This window comes from Hemitrygon akajei, chromosome 12 (assembly GCF_048418815.1).
Source record: "Hemitrygon akajei chromosome 12, sHemAka1.3, whole genome shotgun sequence".
Classification (NCBI taxonomy): Eukaryota; Metazoa; Chordata; class Chondrichthyes; order Myliobatiformes; family Dasyatidae; genus Hemitrygon; species Hemitrygon akajei.
In genome coordinates, this window is record NC_133135.1 from 64,176,766 (window position 1) to 64,196,799 (window position 20,034).

At 38.1% G+C, this 20,034-nt stretch overlaps 1 protein-coding gene across 1 annotated transcript in view; it reads right to left on the reverse strand.

Annotated features, from left to right (window-relative positions):
• hmcn1 (hemicentin 1) overlaps positions 1-20,034 on the reverse strand; it is a 489,515-nt gene that overhangs the window by 160,631 nt on the left and 308,850 nt on the right. The window contains exons 41-44 of the mRNA XM_073063293.1: positions 12,974-13,149; positions 6,862-6,958; positions 4,700-4,822; positions 1,156-1,317 (exon numbers count right to left, since the gene is read on the reverse strand). Of these exons, the coding sequence (XP_072919394.1) occupies positions 1,156-1,317; positions 4,700-4,822; positions 6,862-6,958; positions 12,974-13,149 (558 nt within the window). The remainder of the gene's footprint in view (positions 1-1,155; positions 1,318-4,699; positions 4,823-6,861; positions 6,959-12,973; positions 13,150-20,034) is intronic.

Here is a 20,034-nt window from a genome sequence, read left to right on the forward strand (position 1 = left end):
ATGCAGACCATCTGGCCCTGGGGATTTATCTGCCTTTAATCCCTTCAATTTACCTAACACCACTTCCCTACTAACATGTATTTCCCTCAGTTCCTCCATCTCACTAGACCCTCGGTCCCTTACTATTTCCGGAAGATTATTTATGTCCTCCTTAGTGAAGACAGAACCAAAGTAGTTATTCAATTGGTCTGCTATGTCTTTGTTCCCTATGATCAATTCACCTGTTTCTGACTGTAAAGGACCTACTTACTGCCCTATTGTCCTGTTTATTATTTATTGTATTGCCTGCACTGTTTTGTGCACTTTATGCAGTCCTGGGTAGGTCTATAGTCTAGTTCAGTTGATTTTTTTTTCTCTATGTTTTTTTTTTTTACGTAGTTCAGTCTAGTTTTTGTACTGTGTCATGTAACACCATGGTCCTGAAAAACATTGTCTTATTTTTACTATGTACTGTACATAGCAGTTGTGGGCAAAATGACAATAAAAGTGACTTGACTTGACTTGAACTGCAGTGCACCAATGTAAATTTGTTTTAAATGTTCTTCAGAAAGGGAATAAAGATTGAGAAAAACAAACATTTATTAGAATCAACATACAATAATTTATCCTACTTGGAATTAAGCATGGACCAAAAACTATAAAATCATTTTGTGTTCAGCTGATGAAAGGCATGCTTAGCGTATAACAAAGGATCAATTGTGTCTGAGGTAGTAAACCAAACTAATGGAATCTTTAAACTTGTTCACTGCCAAATGATTCTGAATGCTCAATACAGATGTTTCCGCAACGTGGATAAGACAGAGCTCTAGTTTGAATCACATGAATTCATTTTCTATCTATTCATCGAACACTATACTTTTGTTACACACGTCAAGAGAAGATAGAATAAATATCAATAGGAAGCAAAGAATTTCACTTCATTGGTCCGTTTGTTTGTCAAGTGTCTCCTCATTTTCTAATAAGTAAGTGTAAGTGGATGTGTGCTTTCAATCAATATGAAAGATTATTATTCCTTTACCTTTCCAGTTTGATTCACTTTTGGCAAACATTAAGGATAATGGCAGTAATAGCCCTGTATATCAATTGGTAGATCATTAACAACTGGAAGAAAGTGAATATATTAAAATTCCATTAAGGTCACGATCAATTGCATACCATAGACTTCCAGCTCGTATTCTTTCATTGCAGCTCCAGCAATATTGGATGCCACACAGGTGTAGGACGCACTGTCTGATCGTTTAGCATTGGAGATCTGTAACTGTCGCCCACCTGAGACAATGCGGACTTGACCATTCAGATCATTCAGCAATGGAGAGCCTACAAGTAAGAACAATTAACAAATTAGGTTCAGTGAAAAACACTGTGGTAATACCTTAGTACCTTCATTATTTAGTTTCACACAATGTCATCAAGTTCTATTAGTGATATTAAAGAGAATATTAGAACTACAGAATTCATGTACATCTTTGTAAACCTTTGTCCTTTGAAATATGTCTTCTTGAAGCTATAAATCACCCCTTAATACTGATTAATGCACAGAGAGGATTGTCAAACTGGAAACAAGTGATGAAAGAACAAACTGGAAAATAATATTAGTTTAAACAAAAATGCTGGAAAACTAAACAGGGCAGGCAACATCTGTAGAAACAGAAAGAGTCCACTTTTCACATCTTGGACCCTTCACCAACTCATCGATAAAGGATCTTCAACCTGAAATAATAACTGTTTCCCTTTCCACAGATTCTGCCTGACATGCCAGGTTTTTCCAGCATTTATTTTTGTTTCACATTTCCAACCTAAACAATGGTTTTTGAATTTTAAATTTTATACGATAGTGGAAACTTCTTCACTGCACACCTGACATTCCAATGAGGTGAAATGGAAAATATCTAAACTGGCAAATTGGACAATTTGTCATTACTAACAACTGCAAAGTTCTGTAATAGGAACAAGATTTCAGTGCTGGGTATGAACAAATGTTTATTAAATTCGAAAGAAGCTCATTAAAGTTGAAACTGAAACCTAACATGTCAGCAAATTTGTATGTTGACCTAGTCTCAAAGAGGACATTAAACTACTTCCAAATATTTGAGGGGCTAAATTGGTTAAATCCCTTTAAAACACCACAGAATCTGTATTATATGATTAACCAACATCCACCTGATGTTGGTTAAATCCTGAAGCCTGCATTGGAAACTATCTTCATGCTGTGACAGACAGTGTGCACACTGCACTGTTGAATGACTTACTACTCAGCAAGTGGCCCAAATTTTACTGTGGTGAACTTCACTCATTTATTATTAAACCTATTCCACACTTTTAAAAAAGAAAGTGTATTGTGGCTGGAACAAGTGGGGAAAGTCATAACAGAGATTATGATCTGGTGTGAAAATTGTAAAAAGCTAATACTGCACAGAGCAGGAAATGCAATTTTCAGCCAATAAAGAGCGGGCTTGGCAGAGGAGGACTAAAGAAAAAAAAAAAGTACTATCCGCATGGGTCATAGAAGCTCATCAAACAAGCAATGTAATGGCATTGGGAAGAGACAGCTGTGACAGTACAAAAATATAGGACAAGTAAAATCAGGCTAATTAACACTTCATCAGTCTAGGCTCATTCATCAGCAGAGTCTAAAAAGCAGTGGAAAATGTAATTGACAATGCTGCCAAGAAGCATAAAGTTACCAGTTACCTAGCTTGGATTTTGCCAAGACTGCTTGGTTTCAGAACTCGTCAAAGCTTTTGTCCAGAAATTGATGAAAGGGCCAACGTGAAGTTGACCGTTTTTAACAACAAGGCAGCATTTGACTAAATATTCTTCTAGGAATTCTCATAAAGTTGAAGACAAGGAGAGCCAGTGTTGAAATGCTCCTTTGGCTGGTGTCATACCTTGCAATAAAGGAGATGGTCCTTAGGAATCAATATACCAGCCCCAGGACATTCTTGCAAGAGTTCCTCTGAACAGTGTTCTGGGCTCGTACCTTCAGCCACTCCACTAATGATCTCTCAGCATTAGATTAGAAATTGGGATGTTCAGTAAAGATTGGCACAGTGTTCAATTCTATTCAGTATTTCAGAGAAAATTCTAGAGACAGGACCTCAATGACATTCTGATCTGATCAAATAAATGCAAGCAATACATCTGACAAACAAGTGCCCAGCAAAGATCTTCTTCACACATAGATTCTGACCATCTTTTCTTGATAGTCAATGGCATTATCATCTCGTCTCCATCCAGCAACATTTTGAATTGGTCACTGACCAGAAACTTAATTGCACTGAGCACATAGATACTGTGATTCCAATGGCAAGACAGATGTTGAGTAACTTGCACCAAATGATTCACTTCACTTCTTGGTTCCCAAAAGCCATTCCATTATCTATAATCCAAAGGTCAGTGAACTGTACATGTAAAGCTCCACTAACACAATAAAAGCTGAATACCAATGTAGCAGTTACATTGGTAACAAATGAGAAACAGATCTGTTTACACTTCCAAATCTTCTTAACAACTCAATTTTTAAAAACTGAAGCCCTGAACGTGCTGCTTGCACATCAGGTGTGATCACCTCTGCTGGACAAGGACTTTCAAGCCAGTCTCATAGATGTAACAACTTCAAAAAAAAATGGATGATTACATTTCCGCAATGAGCACCTGGAAGCAACACAAACCTCCCTAAGACACGGTGACTTAGAATTGGATTAATGTTGACTATTTCTGGATCATAAGACCATAAGATACAGGAGCAGAATTAGGCCATCTGGCCCATCGAGTCTGCTCTGCCATTTCATCATGGCTGATTCAATTTTCCTCTCAGCCCCAATCTCCTGCCTTCTCCCCATATCCCTTCATGCCCTGACCAACCAAGAACGTATCAACCTCTGCCTTAAATATACAAAAGACTTGCCCTTCACAGCTGCTTCTGGCAAAGAATTCCACAGATTCACTATTCTCTGGCTAAAGAAATTCCTCCTCATCTCCATTCTAAAAGAATGTCCCTCTATTCAGAGGCTGTGTCCTCTGGTCTTAGACCCTCCCACCATAGGAAAGATCCTCTCCACATCCAGTCTATCAACGCCTTTCACCAGTCAATATTTTTGAAGAGGTCACCCCTATTCTTCTGAATTTCAGAGAATACAGGCCCAGAGCCATCAAACGCTCTTCATATGACAAGCCATTCAATCCTGGATTATAATGTACAATAGGATCAGAGCTATGTCGCACCAGATTGCAATAGGATGGTACAACAACTTGATACCTCCAGACATTGGTTGTGACCTGGCGATAACTTGCAGCTGCAATATCAGATCTTTCTTCAATTCAGAGGAAAATGAGGCAATGTTCTTACAAACTGTCTGTAGTGAGCTTTGCTCAGAAACAACGATGCTTGGCAAGGGTCTTTTCCAGAGAGCATCAACGTGATACCAGTGGCAACCAGGAGCAATGGCACCAAGGAAGCTGGCCAACTCCTGGACAGAAGCAGCAAAGGGGTAGATGTGCTAATGCCAACGGATGAGATCTGCAATCAAATCCCATAACCTTTATAGGAATTTATAGCGTGGCGACAACATGTTATTACTGTAAATTACAGGTCAGTTGCTGGATTTTAGTGATCACTTGGGTGTGATCTAACAGCATCTGAAACCCATATATTATATTAATGGTACACAATTACTTCAACCAATGTTTAGTCACTCACCATTCTTCTTCCACATCAAACTTGGTGGTGGAATACCACTGGATTCACAAATTAAGCTGATTAAGTTTCCTTCTACGACTGTCATCTTGAATAATTCATTTGACCCTTGAATATTGGGTGGAACTAAACAATCAAATATAATTAGGTTAATTTTACGGAACAGTTATGTAAAAGTAGATACTTTACTTGTTAATTTAAATTGCATATAGGGTGAAGATGTTAAGCGTACGAAGAGGAAAACTAATCATGAACCATTCTAGTCTGATACATGGATAAAATGCCTATAAAGTGAATTTAATTGAAGTGTTTAATGTAGAAATAAATTCAGATTTCATTATTAAGTTCAATTCCTATTAAAGGAAGTAGCTTCAACTGGCCCCAGTCAAAAGTGTGTGGAACATGTTCTATGATTTTATTAGTCTGAACTGAGATGAACTCTAATTTTCAGGAGGCTTGTGGCCAATTATTTCTTGATCCACAGTGTCTGAACATTTCTCATATGTTTAAGGATAATCACTTTGTGTGTTGTCCAAGAATAAGAGCTATATTGCTAAATTGTTAAGTATTGCTAAGTATCAATCTTTTTTACTACTTTTTAATCCCCTGTGAATTTCACATGAAATTTAGTAGAAGCATTAACGACTTGCAAATGTAGCATTTTAATTAATTACTAACTTCATCATCCCAAATATATCAACCATATATCAGTTCATTGTGTGAAGCAGAAATGTGATACTTGGTACAGTAGTAAGTAAACTGACAACGGGAACACATAAAAGTGCATTCGGGATAGGGCTGCTGAGATGCATCAATTCATGGTTCATTTTGAATGAGCTTTAATTCTTGGGCCAAAATGTAGATAAATTAAATTAGATAAGTTAAAAGATGCCAGAAAACAGGAGCCCCTTTGCTTTTTGGCACCATTATCCAGATCGAGAATTCCTGAGTGAAAGATTGTCCAGCCAGATGTAAAAGTAAAATTCCCTGTTACATTATCCCCACAATGTTCTTGAAATCTAACCTCAGAAGAGTAAGCCTATAGTTCACTCGTCTGAATGTTTAATTTCCCACGCTAATCATCCTTGTGGCCTACTGGAATTATAATATCAAGCTCTCAGCAATGTGAATATTTTTGGCCAGCTTCACACATAGTAATGTGGAAGCATAGTCATTAGGAATTGGATTAAAAGCTTGTTCACCATTTCATTTGAGATCTACAGTATAAATTAAAATGTACCATTGGACTGATTATTACCTCCATCAAGGTGGTACAGTAATGGTTAGCACAATGCTACTGTAGTGCCAGCAACCAGGGTTCAATTCCAAAGATGTCTACAAGGAGTTTGTACGTTCTCCCTGTGACTGCTTGGGTTTCTTCCAGGTGCTCCAGTTTCCTCCCACATTCCAAGAAGTGGTCACATGGATGTAATTAGGCAGCATGGGCTTGTTGGGCTGAAGGTCCTGTTACATGTTGAATACCTAAATAAAATATCTCCAAATTAGGGGTTCCAAACCTGGCGTCCACAGATCCTTGCTTAAGGGTACAGGTTCACGGCATAAAAAAGGCTGTGAACCCATGCTCTAAATAAAACAAAAATAAAATTTTGGTTTTACAAAAGAAAAGTCACTGAGCTCTAGCCGAACCCAACACTCTCCATTGCAATAAAGCTGAACATTTCCTGTATAATTCCAATTTCTTGCACAGTTGAGCTGAGTGTGACAGCCTGTGATATCAAGACAACGCTTGACAACACAGTGAGGTGCCATGAGCCAAGTCTCCCCTCCCACCAGCCACATTCCGAAGCAGTAAGTCTATCCCAGTCTCCACACTTTCCTGGTGGGACTTCCTGTTGCTGAAATAGGCTGTCATTCTCAGTCCATGTGATTCCCACGATATGGCAAGGATTTTTCTGCAGCTTGTAATTACTCGTAGGATAAACACAGTCACCCTTTTAATTCAATGGTTGCAGGATTGTGAAGGTGACAAAAGAAACCTACTCTTGTCGACAGTGGTGGAGGAATCCTGATACTCCAAAAATATTCCCCAGTGATACTGGAAATGGAGCTGAATAGTAATCTACTTACAAGTTGTACAAAAATGCTATTTACAATAATTTTACAGATGTGCTTAAGCATACTTGAGCAGTAGGAAAGCAGCTTACCCAAAATGTTTAAGTTGTAGTTCTTTTCTGTTTTACCAGCCACGTTTATGGCTTCACATGTGTAGCGTCCTGTATCCAGGACTTGTGCAGATTCAATCTGAGAGAGAAGGGAAAAATATATTTCATACTTGGAATCAGCTTCCTCTTTTTGATAAATTTGATATTTATACTGAAACACATTAATGTTATGTTAGCTTGTCAGATAATGTAAGTTTCTTGCTTCTACATTTCTCAATAACTGACTTTTTCCCAAAGCAGGTGAAGGTAACAAAGTCAGGAACTTTCCTGGGAATCAGTGCTTGAATTCACTGGAGCCTTCTCTCACCAATCTGCACATCTCTGTCAAATGCAGTGAAATCTTACTTATTCTTTTACAAATTCAGCGGATTCCAGTTAATTGGGGCACATCGAGACCATTACATTTGCCCCAATTAAGTGGCTGCCCTAATTAGCCAAAGATTAATGGAAATAGTTTTAAAACTTACTGTTCAAATGAGTAATAAATTATGAAATACAAAACAAATTAGAACACTACCAAATTTACTACAGTACTATAAAACTCTGTATTAGTTCCTAACAGGTATTGACAGATTAATTCATCCAGTACTATAAAACTGTGTATTAGTTCCTAGCAGGTATTGATGGATTAATTCATCTAGTTAGGCTGCCGTGTTCTTTTGATGGACTGTAAATGAACAAAATTAACACAGATAATCAACTGCCTTCATTGCCTTTCTGCACAAAGTAGTGTTAAAAATCACTGCTTTTTAAATTCAGTATCAGTCAGCCCAAATGAATAGCATATCACAAGCACATGCAATTGAAGCTATTTAATAAAATTTTGCTCTAAGCAGGATGTAGTGTCTAACTGCCACACAAGTGCATGTGACTGGTGCTGGTTAGAAACTGTTGCATCCTCCAAGACTTTATTTTCATTGTAACATTCAAGATCTAACCATATTACAATTACAGCACAGAAACAGGCCATCTCGGCCCTTCTAGTCCGTGCCGAATCCTTACTCTCACCTAGTCCCACCGACCTGCACTTAGCCCATAACCCTCCATTCCTTTCCTGTCCAAATACCTATCCTTTAATTTTACTTTAAATGACAATATCAAACCTGCCTCTACCACTTCTACTGGAAGCTCGTTCCACACAGCTACCACTCTCTGAGTAAAGGTGTTACCCCTAAACTTTTGCCCCCTCTCAACTCATGTCCTCGTTTGAATCTCCCCTACTCTCAATGGAAAAAGCCTATCAACGTCAACTCTATCTATCCCCCTCATAATTTGAAATACCTCTATCAAGTCCCCCTTCAACCTTCTACACTCCAAAGAATAAAGACCTAACTTGTTCAACCTTTCTCTGTAACTCAGGTGCTGAAACCCAAGAAACATTCTCGTAAATCTCCTCCGTACTCTTCCTATTTTGTTGACATCTTTCCTATAATTCAGTGACCAGAACTGTACACAATACTCCAAATTTGGCCTTATCAATGCCTTGTACAATTTTAACATTACATCCCAACTCTTATACTCAATGCTCTGATTTATTAAGGCCAGCATACCAAAAGCTTTTCTCACCACCCTATCCACATGAGATTCCACCTTCAGGGAACTATGCACCATTATTCCTAGATCACTCTGTTCTACTGCATTCTTCAATGTCCTGCCATTTATCATGTATGTCCTATTTTGATTATTCCTACCAAAATGTAACACCTCACACATATCAGCATTAAACTCCATCTGCCATCTTTCAGCCCACTCTTCTAACTGGCCTAAGTCTCAGCAAGCTTTGAAAATCTACTTCATTATCCACAACGCCAACTATCTTCATTTCATCTGCATACTTACTAATCCAATTTACCACCCCATCATCCAGATCATTAATGTATAGGACAAACAACATTACAGATCCCTGAGGCACACCACTAGTCACCGGCCTCCAACCTGACAAACAGTTATCCACCACTACTCTCTGGCATCTGTTGAATCCATTTTACTACTTCAATATTAACACCTAACGATTAAACCTTCCTAACTAACCTTCCGTGTGGAACCTTGTCAAAGGCCTTACTGAAGTCCATATTGACAACATCCACTGCTTTACCCTCATCAACTTTTGAAGTAACCTCTTCAAAAAATTCAATAAGACTTGTCAAACATGACCTTCCACGCACAAACCTATGTTGACTGTTCTTAATCAGACGCTGTCTATCCAGATAATTATATATACCATCTCTAAGAATACTTTCCATTAATTTACCTATCACTGACATTAAACTTACAGGCCTATAATTGCTAGATTTACTCTTAGAACCCTTTTTAAACAATGGAACAACATGAGCAATACGCCAATCCTCCAGTACCATCCCCGTTTCTAATGACATTTGAAATATTTCTGTCAGAACCCCTGCTTCTTCTACACTAACTTCCCTCAAGGTCCTAGGGAATATCCTGTTAGGACCCAGAGATTTATCCACTTTTATATTCCTTAAAAGCGCCAGCACTTCCTCCTCTTTAATCATCATAGTTTCCATAACTTCCCTACTTGTTTCCCTTACCTTACACAATTCAATATCCTTCTCCTTAGTGAATACTGAAGAAATTGTTCAAAATCTCGCCCATCTCTTTTGGCTCCACATATAGCTGTCCACTCTAATTCTCTAAGGGACCAATTTTATCCCTCACTATCCTTTTGCTATTAATATAGCTGTAGAAACCCTTTGGATTTACTTTCACCTTACTTGCCAAAGCAACCTCATAATCTTTATATTCCTCGAACACCTCATTTACTCCATGCTGCCTATATTTATTGTAGATCTCTCTCTTTTTCCGAACCAAGTTTCTAATATCCCTTGAAAACCATGGCTCTCTCAAACTTTTAACCTTTCCTTTCAACCTAACAGGAACATAAAGATCTGTACCCTCAAAATTTCTCCTTTAAATGACTTCCATTTCTCTATTACATCCTTCCCATAAAATAAATTGTCCCAATCCACTCCTTCAAAATCCTTTCGTATCTCCTCAAAGTTAACCTTTCTCCAATCAAAAATCTCAATCCTGGGTCCAGTCCTATCCTTCTCCATAATTATATTGATACTAAGATTATTGTCAATACCTTAAAATTCGTCATAGTTCTCAACTTGCTGAAGTAATGAAATTGCCTCATTTTCACTCCTGGCAGTTTCTTGCATCTCCAAGTCTGAAAACTTGAAACCGCAGTAAGCAGAACGGTTCTGAATTGTCTTTTTGCTTATTTCTCACCAACTATTTATGACACAAATCACTACATCTTGAACACAAACACGCACAACTAATGCTTTTTGAAAAATTGTTCTCTCTAAGCATTGAGTAGTCTATAATGGTTACACATGCAAGCATCTGATACTGGTTAAAAACTGCTTGGCAACTGTCTCCCGTCCCAATTAAGCAACATAGTGTCCTCAAATAAACAAAGGGAATCCGGGTTATTTTCTCGATTAATTTTTGCTCTCTAAGAGTTTCCCAAATAAGCAGCTGTCCCAACTAACCAAAATCCACTGCATCTTAAATTATTTGATGCAATACACCAAATGTTGGAGGAACTCAGCAGGTCAGACACCATCTATGAGAAGAATGGATAATTGACATTTAGGTAGAAGTCTTCCATTATGACTGGGTTAAATTATTTGGTCCTTATTAATTTGTGCCTGATATCATTTTGCATTTAATTATTGCCTCGTCCTGTACAAAGTTCAAAAGTCCAAAGTAAATTTAATATCAAAGTATATACTGAGATTCATTTTCTTATGGTCATTCACAGTAGATACAAAGAAATACAATAAAATCAATGAAAGTGCATCTATGCTCCCTTTAACTTGGAAAATGCCTTTACCAGACCAATATTTTGATTAAATATCAGGCATAATGAAGATGCAACAGTTGGCTTGACAGTTACCTAACAATGTGGGAAATGGTGCAGTTACCAACTGCTCACACAAACCGGCAAATTCAAGCCTGCTAATTACCCCTATTCAATCCTCTCTCATTCATTTGCAAAGTGCTGGAAACAAACAACACTTAGTCACCAACAACGTGCCCAATGATGGCAGGTTTGGGCTCCACTAGTGCAACTCAATTCCAGACCTCACTGCAGTTTTAATCCAAAGCAAGGAGCTCGAGACAAATTCCAAAGGGCAGCTCAGAGTGACTACCTTTAACAGCAGGGCACCATTTCACCATGTGTGACATCAAGGAGCCCAGTAAACCTTTGAATAAAAACTACACATTAATCAGCACCATGCTGTACAGAAGGGAAAACGAACACTGTTGTGGGAAGTCTATCAGCTTATTTTAGGAATTCCTCAAGATAGTAATTACAGCTTTAAAAATTCCAGTTGCTTCATGAAAGACCTGCCTTCTGTCATAAATTTGCATTTTCGCTATCTAATACACAGTGTTTCTATCTTGTATTTCTATCTCCTCAGCAAAGGAATAGCCAATACTATCATGCTGTACAAGTGAGACAACATTCAGTCATGGGATCATGAGGGACAAATAGCATTCCTGGTGTAGAAGTGCATCACGAATATTACTTCAGTGCTATCTGTCCTTGCCATTCAAGGCTTTCCCATCAATACAAAATTGAGATGGGCAATAAATGCTGGCTTCGCCTGCAATACCCAGATGCTGAAAAATGAATAATTGTAAAATGTAACAAGCCCAAGAAATTAGGCAGGAATTCTCATCACAGTGGATAAACTACCGGTACATTCTTGTATGGATCCCTTGAGTTCAGACTGGGGGATAGAATGAAGTTGCAATTAGGCTGTAATTTAGGCGAGAAGCCACTATTTGGCTAAATGCAGAATAATTTCAAATATCATATTTCACCCTTAATCCATTCTTTCTTTTCCTTTTACTGTACATAATTTGGCATCAAGTTCAGTGACACTAACATCCTTCTTTGCCTTTGTGTAGTTGATTTCACAATATTTTAATCAAATTAACTTTATGGATTTCACAATACTTGTCTTGTTAACACAGAACAGTACAGTACAGAGAGAGGCCCTTCAGCCCACAATGTTGTGCTGAACCAGCTAAAAAGTAAATTTTAAAAAACCTGAAAAATAAAGAAGAACGTAATGTTCACTTAGGTTTCCCTGGACCATGTGCCCCACAAAAAAAACACTATGCAATACCAAAAACCTAAAAGTGTTGGGTAAAATCTAACCATTATCAGACTCCATTACATGTACTGTGCTGCTACAGCTTGTTATCCTCCAGTAATTCCTTGGATAATTCAAGGTTTATTTATCGCAACTCATAGCAATAGATAAAATTAAAACTACAGCAGATTTTCTTTGTAAATATTTTAAATAAATGGATATTATTCTTATGAGTTTGACTCAATATCTCCATTTTTTTTCACGGCTCAGGGCATGTTCAGTGGTTCTACCCAAGCTCAGCGAAAATATCATTCACTAATTCACATTTACTCCAGCATTCTTCTGCTTGAGGCAATACCTTCATTGATGTAAATAGTCAGTGCTGCTGAATTTGTGAGGACAGTGTTCGAGGAAGAGTCGAGTAAGACCACTGAGGTAAAATGATAACTTAATACGAAGAGCTTTCCTCAATGTAATTTTGACTTACTTAGAATGTCATAATACTGTGCCCATGGTCTGTTTTTTTAATCAATTATGCTATTGTTTGCACTGTTGTAACTACATGTTGTAACTATGTGGTTTTGTGCAGGTCTTGTAGCTTTAGTTTTTGGTCTTGTTTTGTCTGGTGGCTTTGGAGCTCCTTTCCGGGAAACGCGATAAGACGGTAGCGTGATATTAATACGAAGCAGCCTCTCCGGACTCTGGATTGGGGATTGCCAAACGTTATGTGGATTTTCTGGTGTAGTCTGTTTTGTCATATGCTTTTGTGATATCATTCTGGAGGAACGTTGTCTCATTTTTAAACTGCATTGCATTTGTGGTTTCTAAGTGACAATAAACTGAATCTGAATCTGAATAATCAATGCAACTCTGTGCAAGAAAAAACCTACTACAAATCATCTGTTACAAAGGTAAAGCTACAGACGCATATATACGTAGGTAACATTGTTGTAACTTACCTGCAGGGTACTTCCATCATCGGAAACAGTGAGGCCTGGCTTCTTGAACAGTGGCTTTCCATCTTTCAGCCAGTTGAGCATTGGAGGAGGGATTGCATTGCTTTGACACTTCAGCACAACTCCTTGGTTGATGGCAACTGAGACATTTTGTTCTTCTCCCATGATATTTGGGGGAACTGCAACAAAAAAAGTTCATAGTACTCTCTGAGAAGGATTTGTATCCTTGCTATGTTCTACAGTAATTAATTTATACGTAGCTTTAACATGGAATTCATTTATATTATGTTCACATAAACACAGTTAAAAGCATACAAAATCAGGTATAGAATCCAACTAAAGTTCAATACATCACATGTTGGAGAGCTGAGTTGTGTACTTAATATTTCAGTAATATTTGAGTAATCTTGTAAATATGTTGTTGATTAAGCATTTTTTGTTTGCCTAAATAAATCATTATGGGTTTTATGTATAAATACATGCATCACACACATCATCATGCTACCATGTGATAAGTGTGTGCCTCACTTAAAGTAAATGCAAAGTTAGACACGCTCTACTCCCTCTACCTCCACGTCTGTGTGGCTAGGTATAGCTCAAATACCACCTATAAATTTGCTGATGTTACGGCTATTGTTGGTAGAATCTCAGATGGAGATGAGAGGGCGTACAGGAGTGAAATATACCAGCTAGATGAGTGGTGTTGCAGCAACAACCTTGAACACAGCGTCAGTAAGATGAAAAAACTGATTGTGCACTTCAGGAAGGGTGAGATGAGGGAACATGAACCAATCTCCAATGAGGGATCAGAAGTGGAGAGAGTGAGCAATTTCACGTTCCTGGGTGTCAAGATCTCAGAGGATCTACCTGGTCCCAACATATCAATGCAGCTATAAGGAAGGCAAGACTGTGGCTATATTTCATTATGAATTTGAGCAGATTTAGTTAGTTATTGAACTAACTCTCAAAAATTTCTATAGATGTACCATACAGAGTATTCTGCATCACTGTCTGGTATGGGGTTGCTACTGCACAGGATTGAAAGAAGCTACGGAACTTTGTAAAATTAGTCAGCTGCATCTTGGGTACAAGCCTCCATATTATCCCAGACATCTTCAAGGAGAAATGCCGCCAAAAGGCGATGTCCATTATTAAGGACCCCCATCACCCAGGGCATGCCCTTTTCTCATTGTTCTCATTGGGAAGGAGGTACAGAAGCCTAAAGACACACACTCAGCAATTCAGGAACAGCTTCTTCCCCTCTGTATACGATTTCTAAATGGACATCAAACCCATGAACATAAGAAATAGGAGCAGGAATAGGCTATCTGGCCTGTAAAACCTGCCCCATCAGTTAATAAGATCATGGCTGATTTGGCCGTGGACTCATGTCCACCTCCCTGCCTTTTTCCATGAACACTTAATTCCCCTACTATGAAAAAAATCTATCCAACTTTGTCTTAAGTATACTTACTTAGGTAGCCTCCACTGCTTCATTGGGCAGAGAATTCCACAGATTCACCACTCTCTGGGAAAAGCAGTTCCTCCTCATTTCTGTCCTAAATCTACTCCCCAGAATCTGGAGGCTATGCCCTTGGTTGCAGTTCTGAACACCAGTTCACTTTTTAAAATATATATTATTTCTGTTTTTGCACTATTTATAATCTAATCTAATATATCTAATTTACTGTAATTGATTTACTTATTTCTATATTATCATGTATTTTTTTGTACCGTTGCCATAAAGTTAACTAATTGCACAATACGTGCTGGTGATAATAAATCTGATTCTGATTCTGAGTGACACAGGACTGACTAGCTTTGAGATTTACAATGTTAAAACTAACAACAGATAAGAAACATGGTTTACATCCAAAGTAAACAGCAAATTAATTAAAATGAAATTGGACGCTGGTTCTGTTGTTTAAGTCATTCCACAAAATAAGTTTGAATGGCATTTCAAAGATACCAAACTGAAACCTGCAGATACTTAACTACGAACTTATAGTGGAGAAAAGATAATTCCTGTGAGAATAACATTTGTAATTCTGAAATGCAACAACCAACAAGCCAGAATGAGCTTGTATGTGGTAAAAGCAGAAGGACCAGCATTGGGATTGGCTGAGACAACTATAATTTAATTGGAGATCCATCCACCATTTGCATACCACATACTCTACAATGAATTCAACTGAAAGCGAATTAAAAAAGGTTTTGGATGATGCCACACCTGTCTCCATGCTGAACACCATGAACCGTCACCTAACAGAGTACAGACAGGTGTTAGTGTGACATCTGTGTCTCTGGTTGCAAAGCATATTGGTCCAAGGATGGACTGTATTGTTCAGAGGAATCATGAAAGTGACAAAAGCAGTGAGCTGACTACAACAGCTTTTGTAGGCAACATATCTGAGGAAGTTTCCTATGTTAACCAGGCAGTTACTTGTGAAACGTGTCTTGGTTTTAAGCTGGAAGAGAGGTCAATGTGCTTCAAGTGTAAGCAATCGGCGTTTGTGAGTAGGGAGAACCAGGACCTACTCTGTGTCCAGTTAATTGGCCGTCAGTTAATTGGGACAGAAGCTATATTTGGGAAACTCTTCAACAGTGGGCAGAAATGTTAATCCTTTTATGAAATATGCTTGGATTGGCTTCTAGTTTTAAACATTTGATGTTTAGGAGCTGGGCAGATACGGTGAGGTGGAAGAACAGGACAGAGTTTCTGAGAGAACCGAAAATTCAGACAATTTTTGTGCAACAGGAAAATAAATTTTACAATTGTTGCCTGATCTGCAAAGTGTTTTAAACATCTTTTTCCCATTTTGCAAAAGATTCAGATATTGTTTGACTCAGCACATTACGTTTTGTAACTCAAAATCATTAGATTAATTAAAAGTAAGATAAGGGTACCAAGAAATGAGAGCACGTTAGTTCATGTTTACTTTCAGCGAGGTACACATACATCACGTGATAACATATGAAGTCAGGTTTCAGGCCAGTAAACCTTTCTGAAGACTTGCAGATTAAAAAATATATAAATATTTGCTTTGCTTTCACATGAATATAACATTAAAGTCACATTCTTTTCACACCACGTAACTCTCAGGTGAACTTGAATAACACAATCTCAATCCAAACACTACAATTGTGAAATAAAACTAACACAGTCTATTTTCTTTGAATTTAAGTTATTTAGTTTGAAACTGTAAATTTAAAAGTCATGTAAATGACTTCACATTCTAATATGGTGGGTGATTTTACTGGCAACAGTAGGGATTATTCAACCTGACATAACATATTGGGCTGGATTATCCGTCACATGGAAGCAGCCGACATTCAGTTCCTAGGCAAAGGAGGCCAGATCATAGAAATTGATGGGTGACTGCTCAGCCTTTCAACCACCAGACCATTGGTGAATCTGATCCCTCTCCTGGCTTGATTTCTTGGCCTGTGAATTGGCTGACAGCCTCTACTTCCAGTTCCACCAAGATTTTTCAGCTGACCTGGGTCACTGAGTAGCAAGAGGCTTCAGAATGAAGAGACTGTGGAAAGGAATGGGCAATGGAGCACTGGGATTGGTTGTGCAGGGGATGGCAGTGGGATAGAGGGATTGGAGAGGGGTAATGAGTGGGGGAAACTAAAAGGTTTGAAAAAAGATCTATTCAAAATGTTTATTTAATTTGGAATGTATGAAATACATTAAATCCATATTATGCTGCATATTATGCTTTGTTTTGATTTATTGATTTCATATCATACACACACAACAGTGATTTTAGCGCCAGATATGTCACAGAAGTTTTGTCTTCTAAGATAAAGGTTGAGTGATCACATTCTCATTATAGATAAGTTCCATTTCCCACTGCAAATGGGGTCAGCTTGTTGAACTCAGTTGAAAGATGCAAAAACAAAGGAGCTGGTTGTGGACTACAGGAGGAATGGAAACAGGCTAACCCCTATTGACATCGGTGGATCTGCGGATGAGAGGGAGAACAACTTTAAGTTCCTCGGCATACACATCACCGAGGATCTCACGTGGTCTGTGCTCACTGGCTGTGTGGTGAAACAGGCAGAACAGTGCCTCTTTCACTTCAGATGGTTGAAGAAGTTTGGTATGGGTCCCCAAATCCAAGGAACTTTCTACAGGGGCACAATTGAGAGCATCTTGACTGGCTATGTCACTGCCTGGTGTGGGAACTGTACTTCCTTCAATTGCAGGTCTCTGTAGAGTGGTGCAGATAGCCCAGTGCATCTGTAGATGTGAACTTCCCGCTATTCAGGACAGTTACAAAGACAAGAGTGTAAAAAGGACCCGAAGGATCATTGGGAACCTGAGTCATCCCAACCACAAACTGTTTCAGCTGCTACCATCCGGGAAACGGTACCGCAGCATAAAAGCCAGGACCAACAGGCTCTGGGACAGCTTCTTCCACTAGGCCATCAGACTGATTAATTCATGCTGATACAATTGTATTTCTATGTTATATTGTCTGTCCTATTGTATATACTATTAATTACAAATTACTATAAATTGCACATTTAGATGGAGACGTAGCATAAAGATTTTTACTCCTCGTGTATGTGAAGAATGTAAGAAATAAAGTCAATTTAATTCAATTCAATACAGGACAGTTGTGAACAAACATCAGGTCAGGTGGTTTGTTCCTTCTTTAAGGTGCTTAGTGAAGATCATAGACTATCTTACTCTATTCAAAGCAATATGTGCATGGAAACAGTTATTTGAAAACACAGGTGAGGACGGGCAGACTAATTAACTTGTTCAGTTCCTTTTGAAAGACTCTCAAACTCTCATTGCTATTTCACTGCACATTTTACTCCTTTCACATTTCTCTAATTATTTCTCCCTTAATATCTACCCGTGACTAAACTTTCAGCTCTTGGCCCTAACATTTCCAGCTTTTGGTGATAACCCAAAAAATATCTTGGATTATTTCACTAATTTAAAAGGTGCTTTCAAAATACATGTTATTGCAGTTATTAAGCTAATCATTAGTGAGATAGTTCCCAAACCTACATTTTTTCACAATCTGTTTTATTGAAAAAGATGACAAACTTATTTGACAGTTTGCTTTGTCTTTATCAATTTTTTTGCATTTTTATTTCTTTGTTGTTACTCATCCGCTTCTAACCATGATGCTGAGCTGCAGGTTTCACGGCAACCAGTCCTTATGATGGTCTGTGCTGAACCACCTGAAATCATCAATTGATGAAATTGTCTCCTTGTTATACAGCATATGCTTTTCCTTTTGAAACATGGCATTAATTCAATGTTACATGTTTCATTGTCCAGTAGCTTTTCTGAAGAGTAGCCAAACAAACTCAAAGAAAGTGGATTTTAATGAAGGCTAATCAAGGTACCTTACTGTTCAATCCCCAAAGATCAGCCCCTGCAATAAAAATTTAAACTGTCATTTGTTACAACAGAATATTTAGTGCCAACAATGTCTCTGGGAGTCCTGTGTGCTGCACTGGAATATAAATATCCTGCAGCGTGCAATAAATGGAACCTTATTAAACAATAACGCAACTGCAAATAAATTTACAAAAAAATGTTCCAGATTTCAGTAAGAATCTGCTTCCTAAACTAAATTTATGGCTTTGTGTACACTGCCAGCAACTAAAGTGGAATAACAAACAGCAGAAGGCTCAGGAGATTGCTGTATCCTGGATTTGTAGCAGAAATGGATTGGAGTTCTAACATCTGGCAAGACATACAGTGTTGGCCATGTGAATCAATAACTGGAATTAATAACTAACAGCCTCTTCTATTTATTCAAAAGAACAGAACAAGCAATACCTGGTTGCATGAAAAGAGTTTGCCAGAGTTTTCAACCACAGCTGTGCTTGATTTTATCAAAAGCTTTTTCTAATTACAATATTAAATCCCTATTAGCCTGCGTTGCATTAGTAACACCAAACATCTTAACCCCCATGAATACCAGAAACAAGTATTAAACTAGAGAAAAAAAAACATTTTACACTTAGAGATTCTGCAGATGTTGGAAATCCAGATCAATGCACACAAAATGATGGAGGAACTCAGGCAGCATCTAAGGAAATGAATAAACAGTCGACTCTTTGGGCCAAGGCTCTTCTTCAGTACTGAAAATGAAGGGGAAAGATGCCAGAATAAAAAGGTGGGGGGTGGAGTGAAGGAGGACTAGCTGGAAGGTGATAGGTGAAGCCAGGTGGGTAGGAAAAGTAGGTCTGGAGTAGAAGGAATTTCATTGGAATGGAGAGAGGACAAAGGGAGAAAGGGAAGGAGGAGGGGCACCAGGTGATAGGCAGGTGAGGCGAAGAGGTAAAAATCCAGAGTGAGAATGGAAGAAGAGGAATAGGGAGGAGGGAATTTATTTTTACTGGAAGGAGAAATCAATGTTCATGCTATCAGGTTGAAGAATATGAGGTATTGTTCCTCCACTCTAAGAGTGGCCTCATCGTGGCAAAAGAGGAAGCCGTGAACTAACATGTCAGAATGAGAATGGAGATAGGAATTAAAATGGTTGGCCACCAGGAAAATTCCACTTTGGTTGGTGGAGCAGCAGTGCTCATCAAAGTGGTTTCCCAATTTATGTTGGGTTTCACCAAAGTTGAAGAGGCTGTTTCAAGAGCAAAGGATACAATAAACAACCCCAAAAGATTTGCAGATGAAGTACTGCCTCACTTGGAAGAACTGTTTAAGGCCTTAATTTTACACTTAAGCCACAGGTCTGGGTGGAAGATATGAAGTACCTTTAGTAAAGCACACACTGTACTCTAAAATGACTAAAACAGTTTCAATATCTTAATTTTCATAATTCTCTTTTAAAATTGTGATTAAGAGAGATTTATAAGCTGGAAGATATTTCACAATGACATAATCTCCGATATTAATGCATCACATTTATTTCAATCTTAAATTAAAATACACTTTTAATTGTTAATTATTAAAAATCAAAAAATGCAAATTACAAAGTACAGTATTACTCATTAATATCCCATATCAGAATACATCCCTTTGATTGGATGCTTCACAAATGATCTGAAAACTACTTCATTTGTGGTCA